We start from the raw sequence: 22,543 nt of genomic DNA, 5'->3' as shown, positions 1-22,543 counted from the left end.
GAGATTATATTTCACTAAAAATTATATATATAAAAATTGAAATGGTAGAAAACTTATTTTAATAGGTCCCTTCTCAATTAAAGTGTTTATATGAAATATTTTGACCCATCTTAGCTTTGCCCGTTTTCCATGGGGCTGTGTACGTCCGGCCAACCAGTAGGTTTGCGATGCTTTTCCGTATGAATATCATTCACGCTCCTCCGCTAGCGCGTTTAATCTACTCCATTGGCACGTGGGCTATTACATTCCTCTCTAGAGAAAGATACAGAGAAGAGAGAGAGTGTGTGTAATAGATTTTGAAAAATAAAATAATGGAGTCTAATATTAGATCCATTGTGGAAAAGGACTACTTTATTGGGCAAAAGTGCGTCTAAGTTCTCTTCATGTAAGGACTGTGGGCCCCACTCTACTCCACCCCCCCCCCTTTTAGATTCTCCTCCTCACTTTGCTTCCATTTTCTTCTCCCCTACAGTCCTACTCAACAAACAACGGCGCCAAAATACCTCTTACTTCTCTCTCTCCTCTCTCTATACATATAGTGCTTGCAATGTCACTCTCTTTCTCTTTACAATTTATAGAAGTTTCATTTGCTTAAACAAAAGTGTACGTAGCTAGTACGAATAAAAATTCTTCAAGGAAAGTGCTGAAGCGAAAATCCAGTTTTGCCCCTTCATCACTGCCAGTTTTATGGTGGTGCCAGCGACGGAGTTCTGAATTTGGAGCCCGGAACAGTTAAATGGGTTGTAATGTGGTACCCGTTTACCATAATTGGGTTATGGTAAAGTTATGAGTAGATATGGTGTATTTGGACCATTGAGTTGTTGAGGATACCAGTGCAGGCTTGGGGGAAGCATTGGTATTGATGGAGTTTCGGATAAGAAGAAGATGATACCCCCTAAATTTGCGTATTTATTTTTATTGGGGGTCTGCATGTGGGTGAACCATAAGATCTCTTTATTGGATTGGCTTGCTCTGGATTTTGCTCTATAATAAACATGTGTTTGTTTTTATTCCAGGTAAATTTTTATTTATTTTTATTTTTTACGTTTTCAAGTTTTACTTGAATTTTATGCTTATTTAATTATTGTTCCTTTTAGTAATCTCTTACTTGTTCTGGTGGACTTATGAGTCTGAATCTGTATTTGCGATTGATATAATAGTAATTCTGAAGTAACAATTTTGCGATCAATATAATATCTAGTATCGTGGAATAGTCGAGTTGCGCACAAGCAGCACGTGTCATTAAAAAATTACTACACTAGTTATGTTGAAGTAACAATTATGCAAGAAAATTTCCTTTTTAAATTGTAGGGCTAGTTTGTCTTTGAGTCTGTGCTGTTTGGAAATTAAGCAACATATGTTATTGCAAGTGGGTGTTGGTGCATGCACTTGAATCTATCTCTGGAATTTTATATTGATGCCATGCCGCTTCGTTTTCCTTTGCTCTAGAAAAGGTGTTTTCATGTTCCTGGTCACATTGTTGAACTGGAAATGAACATAACAAGTTGTTTCATGCATATGTGGTTGGATTTGTCAGGTCTATAATTGCAGATGAAGCTGGCATCGCTGCTGAAGTAGAAGATATATAGTCTATCCAGTAAATGAGCTGAAGACTTGGTCAAATTGGATGCAATGTTAAGGACATTAGCATCAGCTTTGTTAATTTTGTCATTCCTTGTTTCCTTATCGGCTGCTGATAATGGTTTCCCTCGTTGTAACTGTGATGATGAAGGATTTTGGAGCATTGAGCGTATCTTAGAGTGCCAAAGAATCAGTGATTTATTTATTGCGATAGCCTATTTTTCTATCCCAATTGAGCTCCTTTACTTCGTAAGCTGTTCTAACTTTCCATTCAAATGGGTGCTCTTCCAATTTATTGCATTCATTGTTCTGTGTGGGATGACTCATTTGCTCAATTTCTGGACTTACTATGGCCAACACCCATTTCAGCTTATGCTTGCTCTAACCATTTTTAAAGTCCTCACTGCACTCGTATCCTTTGCCACTGCTATAACCCTTATCACCCTCTTTCCTATGCTGCTCAAAATCAAAGTGAGGGAGTTTATGTTAAAGAAGAAGACTTGGGATCTTGGTCGAGAGGTTGGATTAATAAAGCAGCAAAAGGAAGCTGGATGGCATGTCCGGATGCTTACGCAGGAGATTCGAAAGTCACTTGATCGTCATACAATACTATATACAACTCTGGTGGAGTTAGCGAAGACACTGGATTTGCATAATTGTGCTATTTGGAAGCCCAATGAGAATAAAACTGAGATGAACCTGATTCATGAGCTGAAAGGAAGAAGCTTTTCTAATATGTATAATATGCCTATTCCGACAAGTGATCCAGATGTAAGGGAGATTAAGGGGAGTGATGGAGTAAAGTTACTTGATGCCGACTCCCCACTTGCTGCTGCGAGTAGTGGAGGGAGTAGTGAACCAGGAGCTGTGGCTGCTGTTAGGATGCCGATGCTGAAGGTGTCGAACTTCAAAGGTGGAACTCCTGAACTTGTCCCAGAATGCTATGCCATACTGGTGTTGGTTCTTCCTAGTGAACAAGGTAGATCTTGGAGCAACCAGGAAATTGAGATAGTCAGGGTCGTGGCTGATCAGGTTGCTGTGGCTCTGTCCCATGCTGCAGTTCTTGAAGAGTCTCAGCATATGAGAGAAACATTGGAGGAGCAAAATCGAGCTCTGCAACAAGCAAAGCCGGATGCACTTAGGGCGAGTCAAGCAAGGAATGCATTTCAGATGGTTATGAGCCATGGTCTGAGAAGACCCATGCACTCAATATTGGGTCTTCTCTCCTTGATGCAAGATGATAACTTGGGTAATGAGCAGCGGCTTCTTGTGGATGCAATGACTAAAACCAGCAATGTTGTGTCAACCCTTATAAATGATGTGATGGATACTTCGACAAAGGACAATAGTAGATTCCCTCTGGAGATGAGGCATTTTCAGCTACATTCCATGATAAAAGAAGCTGCTTGTCTTGCCAAGTGTTTGTGTGCTCATAGGGGTTACAATATTTCCATCGAGGTTGACAAATCTTTGCCAAATCATGTCATGGGCGATGAAAGAAGAGTTTTTCAAGTTATTCTTCATATGGTTGGGAATCTTTTGAAGGACCCCAATGGAGGTTATCTTACATTTAGAGTTCTCCCAGAAAGTGCAAGAAGGGAAGGCATCGACGGAGCTTGGAAGACAAGGAGGTCACACTCATCTCTTGAAAATGTCTATATCAGGTTTGAAGTTGGATCAAGCAATAATCATTCTCATCCAGAGGGCATAGCATCCACATTGCCACAATGTTGTGAAACACGCCGCAGTAGGGAAGTGGAGGAAAGGTTGAGCTTCACTGTGTGCAGAAAGCTGGTTCAGGTACTCTATTGCTAAATAGCAACATCTGTATATGTGTCATATAACTGGAATTTATGCACCCAACTCATTTGGTTTTAAGCTCTTTCTTCTGTGGTAACATTAGACATTCAACTATGAGAAGCAAGTAAAGTTGTCATTTCTAGGGAAAAATGACATTGGTGCAGGCTCATTTAAAATTTTTCGAGTTGGATGAGACCTTTTGCATCAAATTATGTATTTTCTTTCCCTTTCATAACAATTTCGAGTGCATATATGTGCAGTTAATTTGGGGTTGAACTAACATCCCTCTGATGTGTGAAAATAATGCGCAGTTGATGCAAGGAGACATCTGGGTAGTCCCAAATCCAGAAGGTTTTGATCAAAGCATGACCGTCATTCTTGGGTTTCAACTGCGGCCATCAATTGCCATAGGCATTCCTGAATATGGAGAATCTTCTGATCACTCGCATCCACACTCACTCCTCCAGGGGGTTAATGTTCTCTTAGCAGATTATGATGATGTGAATAGAGCTGTAACAAGGAAGCTACTTGAAAAATTAGGATGCGTTGTTTCTGCAGTTTCATCGGGACACGACTGTCTTGGTGCTCTGGCCCCTGCTGTATCTTCATTCCAAATTGTCCTTTTGGATCTTCACCTGCCTGATTTAGACGGCTTTGAAGTAACCATGAGAATTCGGAAGTTTCGTAGCCGCAGCTGGCCGTTGATCGTTGGTTTTGCATCTGCTGATGAAGATGTTAGTGGAAGATGCCTGCAGATTGGAATGAATGGAATTATTCGTAAACCGGTGCTACTGCCTGAAATTGCTGATGAGCTTCAAAGGGTCCTACAGGCAAGCAGAATCATGCGATGATGTTAAAACTGCCTTTGTAGTGGAGCATAATAAGGCATGGCTTCATTCAACAACCTAATGCTAAGCAAACGAACGAAATTTCTCAGGACATAACTGCTGTTCACCCCTGAAGATTCCAGCAGACAGATGTTACATACAAACACTGAAATCAAATTGGTATAGAAAATATATCTTCTTTTTTCTTTACATAATCTTTAAGCTATACAGGATTTGACCGCCAGGTGTGCCCTTTCAACATTTTATTGAGCTTAACAACTGATCTGAATTTATCTAAGCTGTCCCTAAAACTGAAGTAGTTACGAAATGACTTGAGAATAGCTCCATTTCTAAGCTATAGTGCACTAGATTCATGCAGTAAGATTTGCTTTAGCAGAAAATCTGTTGCCAATTGAAAATTTTGGGTGAAGAATGCTCAAAAGGCTGATTTGAAATGTTTACTTGTATGATATGCATTTACGAATATACCAAAATACTTCATAGATGAGACTATACATACTTTTGGGACTTTAATGAAGCAGGTTGTTGCACTTTTGCTTATGTCCCTTTCTGGTTATGGACATTTATTTTCATAACCTCGCAAAATATTATCAGCTTTGTTTTTGGCAACGTTATATCCTAGTTGATTTGAAGAAAATGAATGCTCCATTGATTGAAAGAAATTGTGTTCACAAAATGTAAAGTTGACAATAATTTGATGATGAACCCCCATCTGTTTGTCTCCAACTTGGATCTGGATACTCATACTGTGGTGATTTCCATGTAGGATTTGATTTTGATCTTTATGTATACGTTAGGTGGTTAGGAGTCCCTTGCTTTCAGGTCATTATGTTATTACATTACAATGGAAGAATTGGGCAACTCCAGTCAAGCTCATTGGAAAAGCTATTCTAGATGAGAGTGCCTAAATTTGGTTCCAAGAGAATGTCTCCTTGGACATACCGAAACACCATAACAAACGTTGCTCTGTTAGAATCGCTACTGTCTTGTTAGAAGAGAAAAATAAAAGGTCACCGGGTTCATCTGAACTCATTACTGAACTCATTACTTTCAATGCGGAGTATAAATTTATGTATAAATAAAGGCACTAGACAAGGTTCTATGACCCACCTGATAGGAACTTGGTTCAGGCATGTGGACTGCATGTTTTATCTTGGATTAAAATTTTATTATGCTGTATTGGTTTTATGTTGTGCTTGATCCTTTTGCATATATGGCTATTTTTCAACTTCATTATCCAAGGCATGGGCATTTGCATGTGTGTTGGTGAGGAAGGCCATCAGAAGTGGGAGGGATATGGAAGAATAAATTAAATAGGTCAAAGATGCCTTCATGTTATTGTTTTTCTGAACTTAGTGACAAAATTAGGCATCATGCATGAACTTGAGTACGTACATGCACTCTATTTTTTGGCCATTATGTGTCTATACACAGTCCTATATGAGCTTCCCCAAGTCCCAACCCACCCCCCTCAAATCCTTCTTATCTCCACTAGCATACCTATGACATTTCCCTTGTATATTTAAAAAGCTTTAACTCCTCATATAGAATAGACATACACTTCTAGAATATCAGACCTTGGGGAGATCGGCGCTATGATCAACAACAACAATTACCCAGTATAATCTCACATAGTGGGATCTGGGGAGGGTAATGTATATGCAGACCTTACCCTTGCCCCGATAGGGCAGAGAGGCTGTTTCCGATAGACCCCCGGCTCAGAAAGACGGAAATAAAAAAAACAAGAAAAGAGAATTCATTAGTAACTCCAGTGGAAACAGTAATAGTAACAGAAGCATAAAAACCAAAAGATGAATGACATGCAATAACAGTAACCAGAGTCTAAGGCCCGCGGCTAAGATAAACAGCAAGAATAGTGTGTGTTCAACATAAACTGCAAGCCATCTAAGATCAACTCTAATCCAACCCCGCCTCACCCCCGATATGAAGTAAGGAGAGCTCAACTACCCTTATTCTACAACCCTAATGCTTGATCTCCAGGCCTTCCTATCAAGGGCCATGTCCTCGGAAATCTGCGGTCGTACCATGTTCTGGCTGATCACCTCTCCCCAATACTTCTTAGGTCTCCCTCTACCTCTTCTCGTACCCACCACTGCCAACCACTCACACCTCCTCACCGGTGCATCAAGGTTTCTCCTCTGCACGTGCCCGAACCATCTGAGCCTCGCTTCCCGTATCTTGTCATCCACAGGGGCGACGCCTACCTTCTTCTGAATATCTTCATTTCTAATCGTGTCTGTCCTAGTGTGCCCGCACATCCACCTCAACATCAACATCTCTACTACTTTCATCCTCTGGATATGGGAGTTCTTAACCGGCCAACACTCTGCCCTATACAACATGGCCGGTCTAACCACAACTCTATAAAACTTACATTTGAGTATCGATGACACTTTCTTGTCACACAAGACTCTAGATGCAAGCCTCCATTTCATCCAGCCCGCCCCTATGCAGTGAGTGACGTCCTCGTCGATCTCTCCGTCCCCCTGAATCATCGACCCAAGGTACTTGAAGCTATCTCTCTTGGGGATGACCTGTGACCCAAGCCTCACGTCCCCGTCTACTTCCCTCGACTCAGCGCTAAACTTCTACTCCAGGTACTCTGTCTTAGACCTGCTCAATTTGAAACCTTTACACTCGAGAGTCTGTCTCCAAACCTCCAATCTCTCGTTAACACCGGCCCTCGTCTCGTCAATTAGAACTATGACATCAGCAAATAACATACACCATGGCACCTCCCCTTGAATATGGTATGTCAAAGCATCCATCACCAAGGCAAATAAGAACGGGCTAAGCGCAGAGCCTTGGTGTAAACCCATAACAACCGGGAAATGCTCCGAGTCGCCTCCCACAGTCCTAACCTTGGTCTTAGCTCCATCATACATGTCCTTGATCACTCTTATGTAGGCTACCGGCACGCCCTTCACCTCAAGACATCTCCAGAGCACCTCTCTAGGAATCTTGTCATACGCTTTCTCCAAGTCAATAAACACCATGTGCAGATCCTTCTTCTTATCCATGTACTGTTCCACCAACCTCCTAATAAGGTGGATAGCTTCCGTAGTGGAGCGGCCCGACATGAACCCAAACTGATTGTCGGATATAGACGTCGTCTTCCTCACCCTCACCTCCACCACCCTCTCTCAAACTTTCATGGTATGTCTAAGTAACTTGATACCCCTATAATTGTTACAACACTGGATATCATCTTTGTTTTTGTACAACAGAACCACTGTATTCGACCTCCATTCCTCCGGCATCCTCTTCGTCCTAAAAATTACATTGAACAACCCAGTCAACCATTCCAATCCTGCTCTACCCACACACTTCCAAAACTCAACCGGAATTTCATCTGGCCCAGTCGCTCTACTCCTACTCATTTTGCGAAAAGCCCCCACGACCTCCTACACCTTAATGCGCCTGCAATGCCTAGAATCTCGGAGACTCTCCGAATGCCCCAAGTCCCCTAGCGCTATATCCCAATCCCTCTCCTCATTTAGAAGACCATAAAAGTATCCCTGCCATCTTCGCTTAATCTGGGACTCTCCCATCAATACTCTACCATCCTCGTTTTGATGCACCTTACTTGGTCAAGATCCTGGGCCTTCCTCTTCCTCGCTTTAGCCAGCCAAAACAACTTCCTGTCCCTGCCTTTCTCCCCTAATTCCTCGTATAGACGGCTAAACGCTGCATTCTTAGCCTCCGTGACCGCCAGTTTTGCCTCCTTCCTAGCCACTTTGTACCTCTCTCTATTCGCTCTCCTCTCCTCCTCGCTTGTGCTCCCTGCCAACTTCGCGTATGCTACCTTCTTCGCCACCACCTCTCTCGCATCTCCACTACTCCTCCAAGCTCCCATAGTGGCTAACCTCCCCTCCAACTCCTGGGCTTTATCCTTTGTTAAAGCTCCCCGTCTAATCCTCAGTCATCCACGAACATACCTCTTCTTCCTCTTCATCATAATGCCGATGTCCATCACTAAGAGCCTATGCTGAGTCGCGAGGATCTCTCCCGGGATAACCTTGCAATCCTTGCACAACCCTCTATCACACCTTCTGAGGATAATGTAATCGATCTGAGTCTTCACCGCCGAACTTCGAAAAGTGACCAGATGCCCCTCCCTCCTCGGAAAAGTCGAGTTCGCAATCACCAGCTCGAAAGCCTTAGCGAAGTCTAGCAGTGAAGTACCTCTTCCGTTCCTATCCCCAAGGCCAAAGCCACCATGCACCTCGCCATAACTACCAGCAGTCGCCCCAATATGTCCATTAAAATCCCCTCCAATAAATAACCTTTCAGTAGGTGGAATACTACGCACAATATCGTCCAAGCCATCTCAAAAGCGCCTCTTAACCTCCTCATCCAAGCCCGCTTGCGGCACGTAAACGCTAACTACATTGAGGGTGCACTCACCAATCACCGACTTAATAAACATTAGCCTATCATTCACTCGCCTAACCTCAACCACAGACTCTCTAAGATTACTATCCACCAATATACCCACTCCATTCTTACCCCTCACGACTCCAGAGTACCACAACTTATACTCATCCGCATTCCTTGCCTTTGACGCTGCCCACCTAGTCTCCTGGACACAAGCTATATTAATCTTTCTCTTCTGGAGAATCTTTGCAAACTCAATAGACTTACCCGTCAGCGTGCCTATGTTCCACGACCCGATCCTCAATCTACAAGCTCCCTCTTTCCCCTTACCCTCCTTTCCTCTCGTCCCAACCTCTGACCCTCATTCTCACCCCCGGCACCCCTCGAGGACATGACCTTACTCTACCATCCCACACCACAGCCACTATACCTACGACAGACTCCGGAAAAGACTAACACAGACCTAAACTAGAAAATAACAGGTTGCAACTACAAGTATTCTAATAATATGCTTAAAGTGATGCTAACTAAATAGCCACAAATTAACTAACATAGAGAAAGAGACAAGAAAACGGGAGGTACCAACTCCCGATGGAAAGAACCTGGAAATATGAATTGATGCACCCGGTGATGCTCCGCTCTACTCTCCCGTATGCCTCGCGCTTGCCTGGGCAGCCACAACAATTCCCGCAAATATAACCTGGGTGCTTTGCAACCCGACGTCCAGCCCTTTGTGACTGCCAAATGGCCTGCTCTGCTACGCTTGCCCGTGCACCTCCTGCCCGTCACCAAACAGTCACCAAAAGTGCTACCTGAAACACACACAACAAACCACGGGACCAAGAAAGGGGGAGGACTGTCACTGGAACGGTCGCTGGAAAACAGTGCCAGTCCGAGAAACAGTGTTGCGACGAGAAAAGGTTTGAAGAAAAGGAAACACAGAGGAGGGTGGTGTGGTCGGGCCGGAAAAGCATAAGAAAGACGTAACGATGCCGGTGGGTCGCCGGCCTAGCTGCTACTAGGGTTAACAGAAAGGGGAAGAAAGAGAGAGACACGGGGAGAGAGAAAGGAGAGAGAAAGGAGAGATAAAAAGAGGGACGAGTACTTACCTGGTTTACCTGGACGAGTGCCGGTGCTGGGATTTTCCAATGGAGATGTTACCTTTAGGCTTATCGAAGAGAGAGAGAAAGGAACGTAAATAAGCGAGTTGTGGGTAATAAAACCGAACGTTCTCCACGTCCAGTTACCGTTAGGCGCTATGATCCATTATAAATATTCTTTTAGTTATATAACTTTTTTTTCATAGGAGATTGGTAAAAAATAACATAAGAGATTGGTAATTAAACATTGGAGATCTTTATACGATTGCATTCTTTTATTCAAACTGTAGCTAGTCGTAGGAAATCATATTTTCACTTCTTACATCATGAAGGGAGCCTTGACGTAACTGGTAAATTGTTGACATGTGATCAGGAGTCTCGGGTTCAAGTTGTGGTAACAGCCTCTTGCAAAAATGCAGGGTAAGGTTGTGTACAATAGACTCTTGTGGTCCGACCCTGCGCATAGCGGGTGCTTAGTGCACAAAACTGCCTACGTCATAAAGTACAGCATGCTGGCTTTATTTTCTTGGCCGTAGCATACTTAAACTTGCATGCTCATATTTCGGTTTACTTTCAAACCTTCCTAAGAAAACTTTGCAAAAAAAGAAAAAAAAATGTGGTACCATTTTCAGTTAAGAAACATAGCTAACTAAAAATATTGAAGAGGAACTTGAAATCCTACCCAAAAAAGCATAAACTTAGATGAAATGAAAAGTGCCGCAAAAGCTAGCTAACATCATAGGAGTATAATAAATAGGGCAAGTTTAGCAAATACCCATGCATAGGAAAGTGTTTACCCGGCCCGCCCCTACCAATGCCTTTTCCCCCTATCCATTTTTGTTTAATACCCAGCCACATGAAGTCACTAAGCTACTAGAGTATAAACCAAGCCAATTCAAGCCAAAGTCAAGCAAATTCAATACAAACCAAGCCAAGCCAAGCCAATTCAAATGAAACCAAGTAAAGTCAATCCAAATCAAACTAAACTAAGCCAAATGGATAAAAAAAGTTGGGATGGGTGGGAAGGTATGGGTTATTAGTTTTAATTGGGTAGGTAATATTGTAACTAGTGTTCAAATGGGTAATTATCTTAAGCTCAATGAATATTTTGCATAAATTGCTCTAATAAATGATCACGCCCAACTATGCCTTATAAAAGGACAATGCGGACGTTGTAAATATAACCTGAGTATTTATGCCCAGAGTCGAATCCACAGAGAATTAACCTATCAATTACTTTCATTGGACTTACTAAATTCTTTAGAATAAACTTCCCCAAACGTTGTGAATAATAGTTGATGGTATATTTAATAACTAAGATTGAAAGTCAATAAACAGTTGTAAACTAAATATGCTTAAGTTGTGAACAATAATGAGAAGGTTCTAAGGTAGTGATTTCCCCTATTGATGGAATCCCTTCTGTTTATGTTTCATATAGATTTACCAACATATCTCTATCAATCATGAACACTCTTTTTACCGTGAATCTCTCCCGAGTAATCACGATAATTTACTAGACGCACTCTCCCGAGATACGCTAGCTGGCTTTGTTTATTACAGTTCACTTTAGATTGCACCCAAGACTTCGTTATCCCCAATCCCACCTTTAAACCCGCAGTTATAGATCCCTCTTATACTTTGGAAGTGGTGTTGTTCAACAATCACCTAAATATGCACTCTCTCCCGAGTTATGCACACTAATTAGGCACAGCTAATTGAGGATCCTGTCAATTAACTACAACAAACACGTAGTTGAACAAATAGAGATTAAACTGGCAAACTATATTAACATAATCAAGAAGTTCATCCTTCAATAGGTTCCATCAAAACCCTAGACAAAAGATTTAGCTACTCATGACAATGGGTAAATAAACTATGAAAATATTCATGATCAAAATTGCAAGAAAAATAAAGAGAAGAAGAAAATATAATGTTTTAGGTGATCTCTCACACTTGTTTCTCTTGCCAAAGTACTCTCTAAAACATTACATGCCTCCCTTGGGCGAGTTCTATTGTTTAATATAGGGTTTTGGGCTAAAAATCCCGTGTTTTGCACTTCAGTCCCTCAATTTTCCGCTTCCTATCACAGTCCTACCGCGGTTACGCCAGGACCGCGGCCAACTAGCCTCTCAGAATTCCCAACAGCCTTTTGCCGCGGTCCGACCGCGGTTACGCCGGGACCGCGGCAGTCCATCTCCAGTTCTGGTTTTGCTACCTTCGCGTGGTGCACTTAGCGGATATTGTAAGATTGGCCTCTTTTTCTCTGTAGTTGATCCCAAAAGTACTCCATAGACTTCTTTTATTGTATGTAGCCTGCAACGCATGAAAACCACTAATCAGAGCATTTTGCTATCATTTGTTTACCATAAAAACTATACAAGAAGGTGGTTCTTTAGGGCCTAATTATAGTCCAATTCACCTATTATCAACACCCCACACTTAAATCTTTGCTCATCCTCAAGCAAGTTGAACCACACTTCTAGGTCGATGCATTACCCAGTTTATGTCATACCCGCCATTATGAAAGAACAATCTAAGCAGTGCAACAGCCACATCTCAGATGAAGACCCTAATGCCATGCCACACTCGTGCTTACTCTAGTTACTCTAAACATAGGTGAAAACTTGTTTTTTCTTCCTGAGTCACATGCCTTCACATCACATTTCTGAGAGAAGTTCCACACATATAAAATCAAGCAACAAGGAACTATAGATAGAACGAATCCACTCACTCTCAGCAAAGAACATTCACATGCCATACAGATACACCATAAGCTTGCCCTTAGTGTAATACTCTACTAATCAAGTTGTTCAGTCCAAGATCAAGAGGTCATTATTTGGTTATAATGTAGGCTAAGGGACGGGTATAATATATTTGGATATAGTGACTAACCTCTCTAAGCACTTTTAATACAATCGTTCCCTTTATTCCAATTTCCATGTTCAAGCCAATCATTCTTTCACACTTGTTTCATAGGCTACCCCCACTTTTCTTTAGGTGCAACTGGCCTTTTTTTTTTCTTTTCTTTTAACAGCCATTGCACCATTCAAGTATTTTCCTGATTTTTCTTTTCCCACTTCATTACTACCCCACACTTTGATTTTATATGCTCTTTAACGATTCAAGTGCTTCTAGGTGGTACAGGTTCAAACAGTCAAACTATTCAAACACAGGGATGTAGGTTATTGTAAGGTTATCAAAGAACAGGCTTCAGGCTCGAAGGGGTTAACTATGGCAATATGTACGGGTGGATTCATAATTATACAAGCTACACAAGGAAATGCCTCAATTATCTCTAAGGCCAAACAACTTCTATTTCGCTTTGCAAACACACAGGGTAAGTTCTAGGTATCGCATGCAAGCACAGAATACAAGTATTATCTCACACACACTTGGCATGTAACTCATTCCGAATTAGTTTGTCAACACACTCACGTGAGCGTTCAAGAAAGACAAGGTGTGCAAAATTAAGGCATAAAATTACGAGTCTACAAACGAGCGTAGACGTCGCACCCTTAAGTTCGTTTTAGTTATTTGCAAGTGTGTACATTATGGGTTGCATTCTTGCCCTCACCCATCTTAGTCCAATAGAGTCCTAAGGGTCCTAAAAATATTAAAGAAAAATCTACCTAACCCGGTTCAAGAAAAGCCCTTGGAAAAGAACCGTGGTCAAAAGAAAAACCAAGGAGGAATTACTACACTACCTAAAAAGAAAAATAAAATAAAATAAAAATCTAAATGGACTACTTCCCTCAAGAGTACTGTCCAAGTGGTCCGTCCTCAGGAAGAGTCTCCTACATTTATTTATTTTACAACCAATGTATATGTACACTAACAATACACCACTAAAGCAAGTCTCCCACCCCACACAAAAAGAATATGGCATGTCCCCATGTCATAACACAAATAAAGTGCAGAAGGGTAAGAAGACTTCCCTGAGCATCACTCGGAGTCGGAGACGGTGCTGGGATCCACATGACAAGCCCTCCCCAAAGCACGGAACCAAGCTATCATCCGGCTCTCAGACCTGGCATGCCGCTGAGACATGGCATCCATACGCACATGCAGGCCATCCACCGAGGAGCAAAGATCTGCCACCTCTTCCTCCAAAGAATGCAACATGGGTCGGCTGGACTATGATCTAGAGAACCCTGCCCTAGTATGGGGTTGCCGAGAGGATCCGGCTCCATCATAGGATCTCTTGGATGGTGCCATGGGTGCTGGGGCGTCATCCTTATCATCAAGCTCAATAGTTGTGGGTGCATCTCTGCCCACTGTGATCTTTGAAGCTCTGAATGCCGTTTTTGCGGGCAAAGCTCCATCTGTAGGATAGGTGGGGACACCATCCAGCAGACACAACCTCGTCACAAGTGAGGGGAAGTAAAACCCCTTAGATAGCAGAGGTGACCGAAGGATCATTTCATCTCCAATAATTCTCGCCACATCAAAGTCTTTCTTTGTGACGAAGCACCACACCAATAGAGCCCGTAGGTGGTTCACATCTGTCGTGTTGCCCGTGGGAAATAACCGGCTGCAAATAATGGTGAACCAGCACTTAGCCTCATGTGTGAATGACTTGGAGTGAAGGGTAATGTTTTCCTGTAGCCAGATTGGTTGACCCCATGCGCAGATTATCTCAATCATAGTGTCCCAAGTGACCCCTTGGGCGTCGTGGTAATGATCAATGTCACCAGTGAACTGGGGCAGCTGCAAGACCTGGCGAATCTTCAGAATTGAGGCATCTACCACCCTGCCCCGCACAGTCACAGACCGGCACAAATGTTCCGGGCAGTTCGCGTAGAACTCCCGGACTAATATTGGGTTTGTCGTCTCAGGTTCATCAAACAAGAACTCCATCTCCCTCCATCTGATTTCTTCATATATGTATGCTTTTTCCATACGGAGGGCAGCCCTATCAACAGGAATCTCAGGGATAAAGCTTTTGGTGGCCTTAGCATGAAACGCGTCCTCTGCCTCCTGTGACTGGAACCTGGTGGCATCATATATTGGCATTTGGGAAGTGCTTGCCGAGCTCTTTCGCCTTTTTCGGGCCATATTACCTGCAGACAATTCAGGGTAACAATCATATGCATCCTAACATATGCTAGTCGGATGGGTACTCAGACTTCGCCACCTGATGGCACCAAACAGTTTCCTTTTGTCAATCCATGCCAGTATACCCAATTAGTAAGGTGCCCAGAGTCGACAACCTCCACTATTGCCCTCACACCACTATTAATTCTACAATTCTGCCATATAATACCCCACACAATCTCCCACAAGTGAATCATGTCAAATGCTACCACCACCACAAACTAAGAAGGGCACAAAGTTCTCCAAAATTTTACAACACACCCCAATTTTCGTCCATTTAGGCCCCTCCACCAAGCTTCACCCTAAAAAATTTGTTTAGGCCTCCAAACATTCTAAAAATTTCCCCCAAGTTAAGCACAATGAAAACCCAACCATTTAAGCATTAATCATGGCCAAAAGAAGCAAATAATGGAGAAAAAGAAAGGAAAGAAAGAAAAAAAATTACACTAAAACACTACCTAGGGTTTAATTGAAACTAATTTAGACTACTCATTACACTAAGTTATGGAAAAGAAAGAGAAAAGAATAGAGAAGCTTACCTTGAGGAGGAATGGAAGGGATAGGTTGTGGAGAGAGAAAGATAGAGAAGAAAGGAGGGGCAACAATGGGGGTTTGAGGGATAGGAGATGGTGTGAAAGAGAGAAGAGAAGAGAGAAGGGGATGGGGGTTGCGGGTGGTTTGAAGAAAAGAAGGATTTGGGGGAATAGTGGGGGGTTAGGTTTATTAAATGGGGGGAAAAAAAAGAAAAAAAAAATTCTGCACTTACCTGGCCCACACTGGTCTGCCGCGGTCCTACCGCGGTTACGCTGGGACCGCGGTAGACCTCTTTCAGAGGGGATATTTGACCGTGGTCTTACCGCGGTCTGGGCATGTTCCTGCTATATATTTTTTATGCATTACACTTACAACACGTTCGTGGGTTGTCTCCCACGCAGCGCCTGATTTAACGTCGCGACACGACGCAGATGAGTGCATTTAAGGCTCGCTCGACCTCTGTGGTTCAGTCAGGTGTAGCCCAGACACTTCCTTTGGTTCGCTCATGCCCACATATAGTTTCAATCTCTGCCCATTGACTCTAAATGTACGAGAGTCTTTCTCTATGGCAATCTCGACAGCACCTGAAGGGAAAACTTCGACCACTCTAAATGGTCCAGACCATCGTGACCTGAGTTTACCCAAAAATAGCCTTAATTGTGAGTTATAAAGCAACACCATATCTCCAGGATTGAAATTTCGCTCCACAATGTTCTTGTCGTGCAACCTCTTCATTCTTTCCTTGTACAACCTTGTGCTCTCAAAAGCAAGATGTCTGAACTCGTTGAGCTCATGCAATTCTGTGATTCTCGTTGTGTCCGCAGCCTCGATGTGTAGATTCAGCTGTTTCAGTGCCCACCACGCTCTATGTTCAAGTTCCACTGGCAAATGGCAGGCCTTCCCGAACACCAACTTATATGGTGACATACCAATCGGTGTTTTAAAAGCAGTTCTATAGGCCCAGAGTGCATCATCTAACTTTTTCGCCTAATCAGTTCTTGTGGCGTTCACAGTCTTGGTTAGCACACTCTTTATCTCCTGTTGGACACTTCAACCTGCCCACTAGTTTGCGGGTGATAAGGGGTAGACACCTTGTGGCATACATCATACTTTGCAAGCAACTTCTCGAAAGCTCTATTACAGAAGTGAGTGCCTCCATCTCTGATAATCGCTCTTGGTATCCCAAATTTGGTGAATATGTTCTTCTTCAAAAAACCCACCACCACTTGCATCATTAGTGGGCAACGCTGCAGCTTCTACCCATTTGGACACGTAATCCACAACAACAAGTATGTACTTATTGCCATAGGAGCTGACGAAGGGACCCATGAAGTCAATTCCCCAGACATCAAACACTTCTACCTCTTGAATTGGGTTCATGGTCATCTCATGGCGACGGGAAATGTTCCCGATCCGCTGACATTCATTGCAGCCCTTCACCCATTGGTGCGTATCTTTAAACACTGTTGGCCAAAAGAATCCGGCCTCAAGCACTTTTGCAGCTGTCCTAACCCCTCCAAAATGTCCTCCATAAGCCGATGCGTGACAAGCCTGCAAAACAGAAGATTGTTCTATCTCGGGGACATACCTCCGGATCATATTGTCAACACAAATTCTAAACAGGTAAGGCTCATCCCAATAATACATGCGGTAGTCACGATAAAACTTTTTCTTTTGTACAGATGAAAGGTCATAGGGAACTATACCGCATGCCAGGTAATTTGCAAAGTCTGCATACCATGGCGCTTCCTCAAGATTAGTAGCGAGCAGTTGCTTGTCTGGAAAAGTTTCCAGAATATCTTCAACCTCAACTGCATTTTCAGCTCCCTCAACTCGTGATAGATGATCAGCAACTTGGTTCTCTGTGCCTTTACGGTCACGAATTTCAAGGTCGAATTCTTGCAGCAGCAACACCCAACGAATCAGGCGCGACTTAGACTCCTTCTTCTCAATCAAGTACCTGAGAGCTGCATGATCAGTGTATACAATTACCTTAGAACCAATCAGATATGATCTGAACTTGTCGAAAGCAAACACCACAGCCAACATCTCCTTCTCAGTCACAGTATAGTTCAGTTGGGCTCCACTCAGCGTTCTACTAGCATAGTAGATTAGATGCATCAGCTTGTCCTTCCGCTATCCCAGCACTGCCCCCACTGCGTAGTCACTGGCATCACACATGAGTTCGAATGGTTGCTCCCAGTTGGGGGCAACAATGATAGGTGTTGTGACCAGTCTCTTTTTCAGCTCCTCGAATGCTACCCTGCAATCATTAGAAAACAAGAAAGGGTGATCTTTTTCTAACAACTTACAGAGAGGGTTGGTAATTTTTGAGAAGTCTTTTATGAATCTCCGGTAGAAACCGGCATGCCCAAGGAAGCTTCTAATTGCTTTGACTGAAGTTGGAGGAGGTAGCTTTGCTATTACATCCACTTTAGCACGATCCACCTCAATTCCTTTGCTTGACACCCGATGCCCTAAGACTATGCCTTCTTATACCATGAAGTGACACTTCTCCCAGTTCAGAACCAAGTTAGTCTCGATACACCGTTTCAGCACACGTGTCAGATTTATTAGGCACTCATCAAATGAATTCCCCACCACTAAGAAGTCATCCATGAACACCTCCATTATGTCCTCTACCATGTCAGTGAATATGGCCATCATGCACCGTTGGAATGTGGCGGGTGCGTTGCATAGGCCAAAGGGCATCCTCCGAAAGGCATAAATGCCATAAGGGAAAGTGAAAAAGGTCTTCTCTCTGTCCTCCGGTGCAATAGAGATCTGGTTGTATCCTGAGTACCCGTCCAGAAAATAGAAGTGTGACCTCCCTGCCAGTCTGTCTAACATCTGATCAATGAAGGAAAGTGGGAAGTGGTCTTTCCGGGTGGCTAGATTTAGCTTTCTATAATCCATGCAAATTCTCCAGCCCGTGACTGTTCTTGTAGAGATCAATTCATTGTTATCATTCTTAACTACCGTCATGCCACCCTTTTTAGGTACACATTGAACTGGGCTAACCCAGATGCTGTCAGAGATTGGGAAGATAATTCCCGTGTCTAATCACTTTATTACTTCCTTCTTCACCACTTCCTTCATGTTAGGGTTCAGCCTTCTTTGGTGTTCCTTGGAAGGTTTGTGTCCCTCTTCTAGTAGAATTTTGTGCATACAGTAGGCGGGGCTGATCCAATTTATGTCTGCCATGGTCCACCCAATGGCAGTCTTGCACTCCTTAAGTACCTGCAAGAGTTGTTGCGCCTGCACATCTAACAAACTAGATGAGATAATAACAGGTAATGTGGAGTTAGGTCCAAGGAATTCATACTTGAGATAGTTGGTCAATGGCTTTAACTCCATCTTTGGTGGTTCTTCGATAAATGGCTTGGCTGGAGGAGTCTCTCGATTTTCCAAGTGCAAGGGCTCAAATTCTAGAGTTCTATCCCAGAACCCTCTACCCTCTAATGCCAACACCCATTCCGCCAGTTCCTCTCCATTTACCTCATCCAAATTCATTAAACATGCAGCAAGGGGGTCCTCAATGGTTAACACCTCATCATCAGTCTCTACGATTACATCCACGACATCAATAAGAGAATAATTGGCGAATTCACTTGGTCGCCTCATAGATTTCTGCACATTGAATGTTATCTCCTTATCGTTCAATCTCATCTTGAGCTCCCCGGTTTCACAATTAATGAGAGCTCTCCCTATGGCCAAGAATAGTATTCCCAAAATTATGGGAATCTCTTCATCCACTATGCAGTCTAAGATCACAAAATCTGCAGGGAACACAAATTTCCCTACCTGAATTAGCACATCATCCAATATACCAGAGGGTCGTTTCACTGTCCTGTCAGCCAGCTGCAACAACATAGAGGTGAGTCTAGCTCTTCCAATGCCCAGCCTCTTGTAAATCGTCAGGGGCATATGATTGATGCTGGCCCCTAGATCACACAGTGCTTTAGCAAAAGCAAAATTACCAATAGTGCATGGAATTGTAAAGCTCCCTGGGTCAGACAGCTTTTCTGCAATTGGTCTAGTCACCACTGCACTACATGTCTAAGTAAGAGTAACTGTGGCCAAGTCTTGGAAATCAAACTTTCGGGACATCAAGTCCTTCATCATTTTTGCATACCCAGGCATCTCCTTCAAAGCTTCAATCAATGGTATGTTTACATGGATTTGTTTCAGCATTTCGAAGAACTTCTTGTATTGTTCCTCATTTTGGTACTTAGCCAGCCTCTGAGGGAAAGGTGCAGGAGGTCTCTTCTTCCCAATCAACTGAGATTGATCCTTATCAGCTGCTACATCAACTACTGGTTCCTAGACTGTCTCAGCTTCTTTCTCGGTCGCATTCTGAATGCTATTTTCTTTCTGGGCAGGCTGGACTGGCACCTCCGTCAGTTTCGTTGACTCATCCAGCTCAATGGGCACTGGTATAAGTGTCTTAGCTTGTCTAGTTTCTCGAGCCCTCTCTTGATCTACATCCAGATCTCTGTCATTACGTAGACTTACCGCCATCAGCTACTTTGGGCCTTGATCTTTTGAATTTATCTGGGTGTCTGCAGGTAGTGTCCCATGAGGACGATTGTTCAGAGACATAGAAATTTGGCCCACCTGCACTTCAATATTCTTGATTGCTGCATCATGTGCATCCACTCTCTCATTAATCTTTGCATTAGACCCAATAACCTGCTGCATCATTGCCTCAAGTCTAGCAAACCCATCTTCCTGCCTTCCACCATGCTGCTGTTGAGGAGGGTGATACCCCTGCTGCTGATTCTGATTATTATATCCCTGTGGCCTTGGGTAAGGTGCCATATTGTTAGGGGATCTCATACTTCCCATGTTTTCATTGTTGAACTGTGGATGGATTGGCCTGTATTGCTGATTTTGCTGGCCCCAATTCTGACCACCCTGTCTCTGGCCTCCATAATTAGACACATAATTCATGTCTTCAAGGTAGTGGTGATGATCATGTTCTGCATTCCATTGGTTACCGATTGGCTGACTAATGCAAGATGCGCACAAGCCCCCATTGGTAGTATCTACGATGTGTACCTGCTGCTTCTGCCCTGACTCTTCCACCTTTTTGGTGAGTATACTCATCTGTGTCAATAAGGTGGCCATATTTTCAGCCATAGAGTTGGATGGATCTAAGGGCACTGAGTGAACCACTGGAGTGATAGGTGCATTCCTGGTTGTCCATCCCGAATTTTGTGCCATCTTGTCAAGCAAACTCTGGCCTTCTCTCCATGATTTGATAAAAAATGCTCCACCAGCTGAAGCATCAACAATGTTATTCACGCTATTTGACAATCCCATGTAAAACCGCAGCCCCAACATCAGATCTGGAATACCATGGTGCGGGCATATAACCAGCATCCCTTTAAAGAGCTCCCATGTTTCATGAAGTGTCTCCATTGGTTTCTGTTTAAAACTCAAAATTTCATCAATTTGTTGCGCAGTCTTATTGGGTGGGTGGAACTTGTTATGGAATTGCCTGACTAACTCATCCCAAGTTGTTATAGAATTTATGGGAAGTGAGTTTAGCCAAGTCTGGGCAGCTCTTGTCACTGAGAATGGAAACAATAACAGCTTGATTGCTTCAGGAGTTACGTTTGGGCCTTTGGGTTTTGCAGATAGAGAGGAAGTTCTTCAAGTGCTGCTGAGGATCTTCGACTTGCGACCCCGAAAATAGTCCCTTATTCTGCAACAAGTGCAGCATGTTATTCGTAATTTGGAATGACTCAGCCTATATCTGTGGAACTACAATGGCTGTGGACAGATTTTCAATTGTGGGTTGTGCCCAGTCATAGAGAGCAGCCTCTGGCACTATTGGTACCGCTGGGTTTTCCTCGTGATCCCCCATGACTGTTTCAAATTGTGCAGTTGTTGGTTGTTGTTTGTTTTTCCGATTAGCCCGATTTAAGGCCTTGAAAACTTTCTCGGGATCTTGTAATGCTTCAAATACTTCACCAGATCTGGATGAGTTTCTAGGCATGCACCTGTGCAACCAAGTCAAAAAACGTTAAAATTTCAATGTAAAAATTGGGTATAGAGAAAAAATGACTACAATAAGAATTTTTGTACTTCTTTCAATTGTAATTGATAACACCGTTAATTCCCCGGCAACGACGCCAAAATTTAATCACGCCCAACTATGCTTTATAAAAGGACAATGCAGACGTTACAAATATAACCTGAGTATTTATGCCCAAAATCGAATCCGCAAAGAATTAACCTATCAATTACTTTCGTTGGACTTACTAAATTCTTTAGAATCAACTTTCCCAAACGTTGTGAATAATAGTTGATGGTATATTTAATAACTAAGATTGAAAGTCAATAAACAGTTGTAAACTAAATATGCTTAAGTTGTGAACAATAATGAGAAGGTTCTAAGGTAGTGATTTCCCCTATTGATGGAATCCCTTCTGTTTATGTTTCATATAGATTTACCAACACATCTCTATCAATCATGAACACTCTTTTTACCGTGAATCTCTCCCGAGTAATCACGATAATTTACTAGACGCACTCTCCCGAGATACACTAGCTGGCTTTGTTTATTACAGTTCACTTTAGATTGCACCCAAGACTTCGTTATCCCTAATCCCACATTTAACCCCGCAGTTATAGATCCCTCTTATACTTTGGGAGTGGTGTTGTTCAACAATCACCTAAATATGCACTCTCTCCCGAGTTATGCACACTAATTAGGCACAGCTAATTGAGGATCTTGTCAATTAACTACAACAAACGCGTAGTTGAACAAATAAAGATTAAACTTGCAAACTATATTAACATAATCAAGAAGTTCATCCTTCAATAGGTTCCATCAAAACCTTAGACAAAGGATTTAGCTACTCATGACAATGGGTAAATAAACTATGAAAATATTCATGATCAAAATTGAAAGAAAAATAAAGAGAAAAAGAAAATATGATGTTTCTGGTGATCTCTCACACTTGTTTCTCTTGCCAAAGTACTCTCTAAAACATTACATGCCTCCCTTGGGCGAGTTCTATTGTTTAATATAGGGTTTTGGGCTAAAAATCCCGTGTTTTGCACTTCAGTCCCTTAATTTTCTGCTTCCTATCGCGGTCTTACCGCGGTTACACCAGGACCGCGGCCAACTAGCCTCTCAGAATCCGCAACAGCCTTCTGCCGCGGTCCGATCGCGGT

General features: G+C 42.8%; 1 protein-coding gene and 1 non-coding gene across 2 annotated transcripts; both read left to right on the top strand.

Moving 5' to 3' along the window:
• The first annotated feature begins 471 nt into the window (after positions 1-471).
• LOC104231229 (ethylene receptor 2-like) lies at positions 472-4,746 on the top strand. The gene is made up of 3 exons (XM_009784184.2): positions 472-1,016; positions 1,538-3,381; positions 3,693-4,746. Exons 2-3 carry the CDS (start codon positions 1,633-1,635, stop codon positions 4,230-4,232), a joined length of 2,289 nt encoding a protein of 762 aa, XP_009782486.1. The 5' UTR covers positions 472-1,016; positions 1,538-1,632; the 3' UTR covers positions 4,233-4,746.
• A 15,965-nt stretch (positions 4,747-20,711) lies between these two features.
• On the top strand, positions 20,712-20,818 carry LOC138872321 (small nucleolar RNA R71). Its single transcript, XR_011400778.1, has one exon. It is a non-coding gene; the product is annotated as a small nucleolar RNA R71 (small nucleolar RNA).
• Positions 20,819-22,543: the final 1,725 nt, after the last annotated feature.

This window comes from Nicotiana sylvestris, chromosome 6 (assembly GCF_000393655.2).
Source record: "Nicotiana sylvestris chromosome 6, ASM39365v2, whole genome shotgun sequence".
Taxonomy (NCBI): Eukaryota; Viridiplantae; Streptophyta; class Magnoliopsida; order Solanales; family Solanaceae; genus Nicotiana; species Nicotiana sylvestris.
Note: the sequence above shows the minus strand (reverse complement) of the source record. Positions and strands in the feature narration are given on the sequence as shown.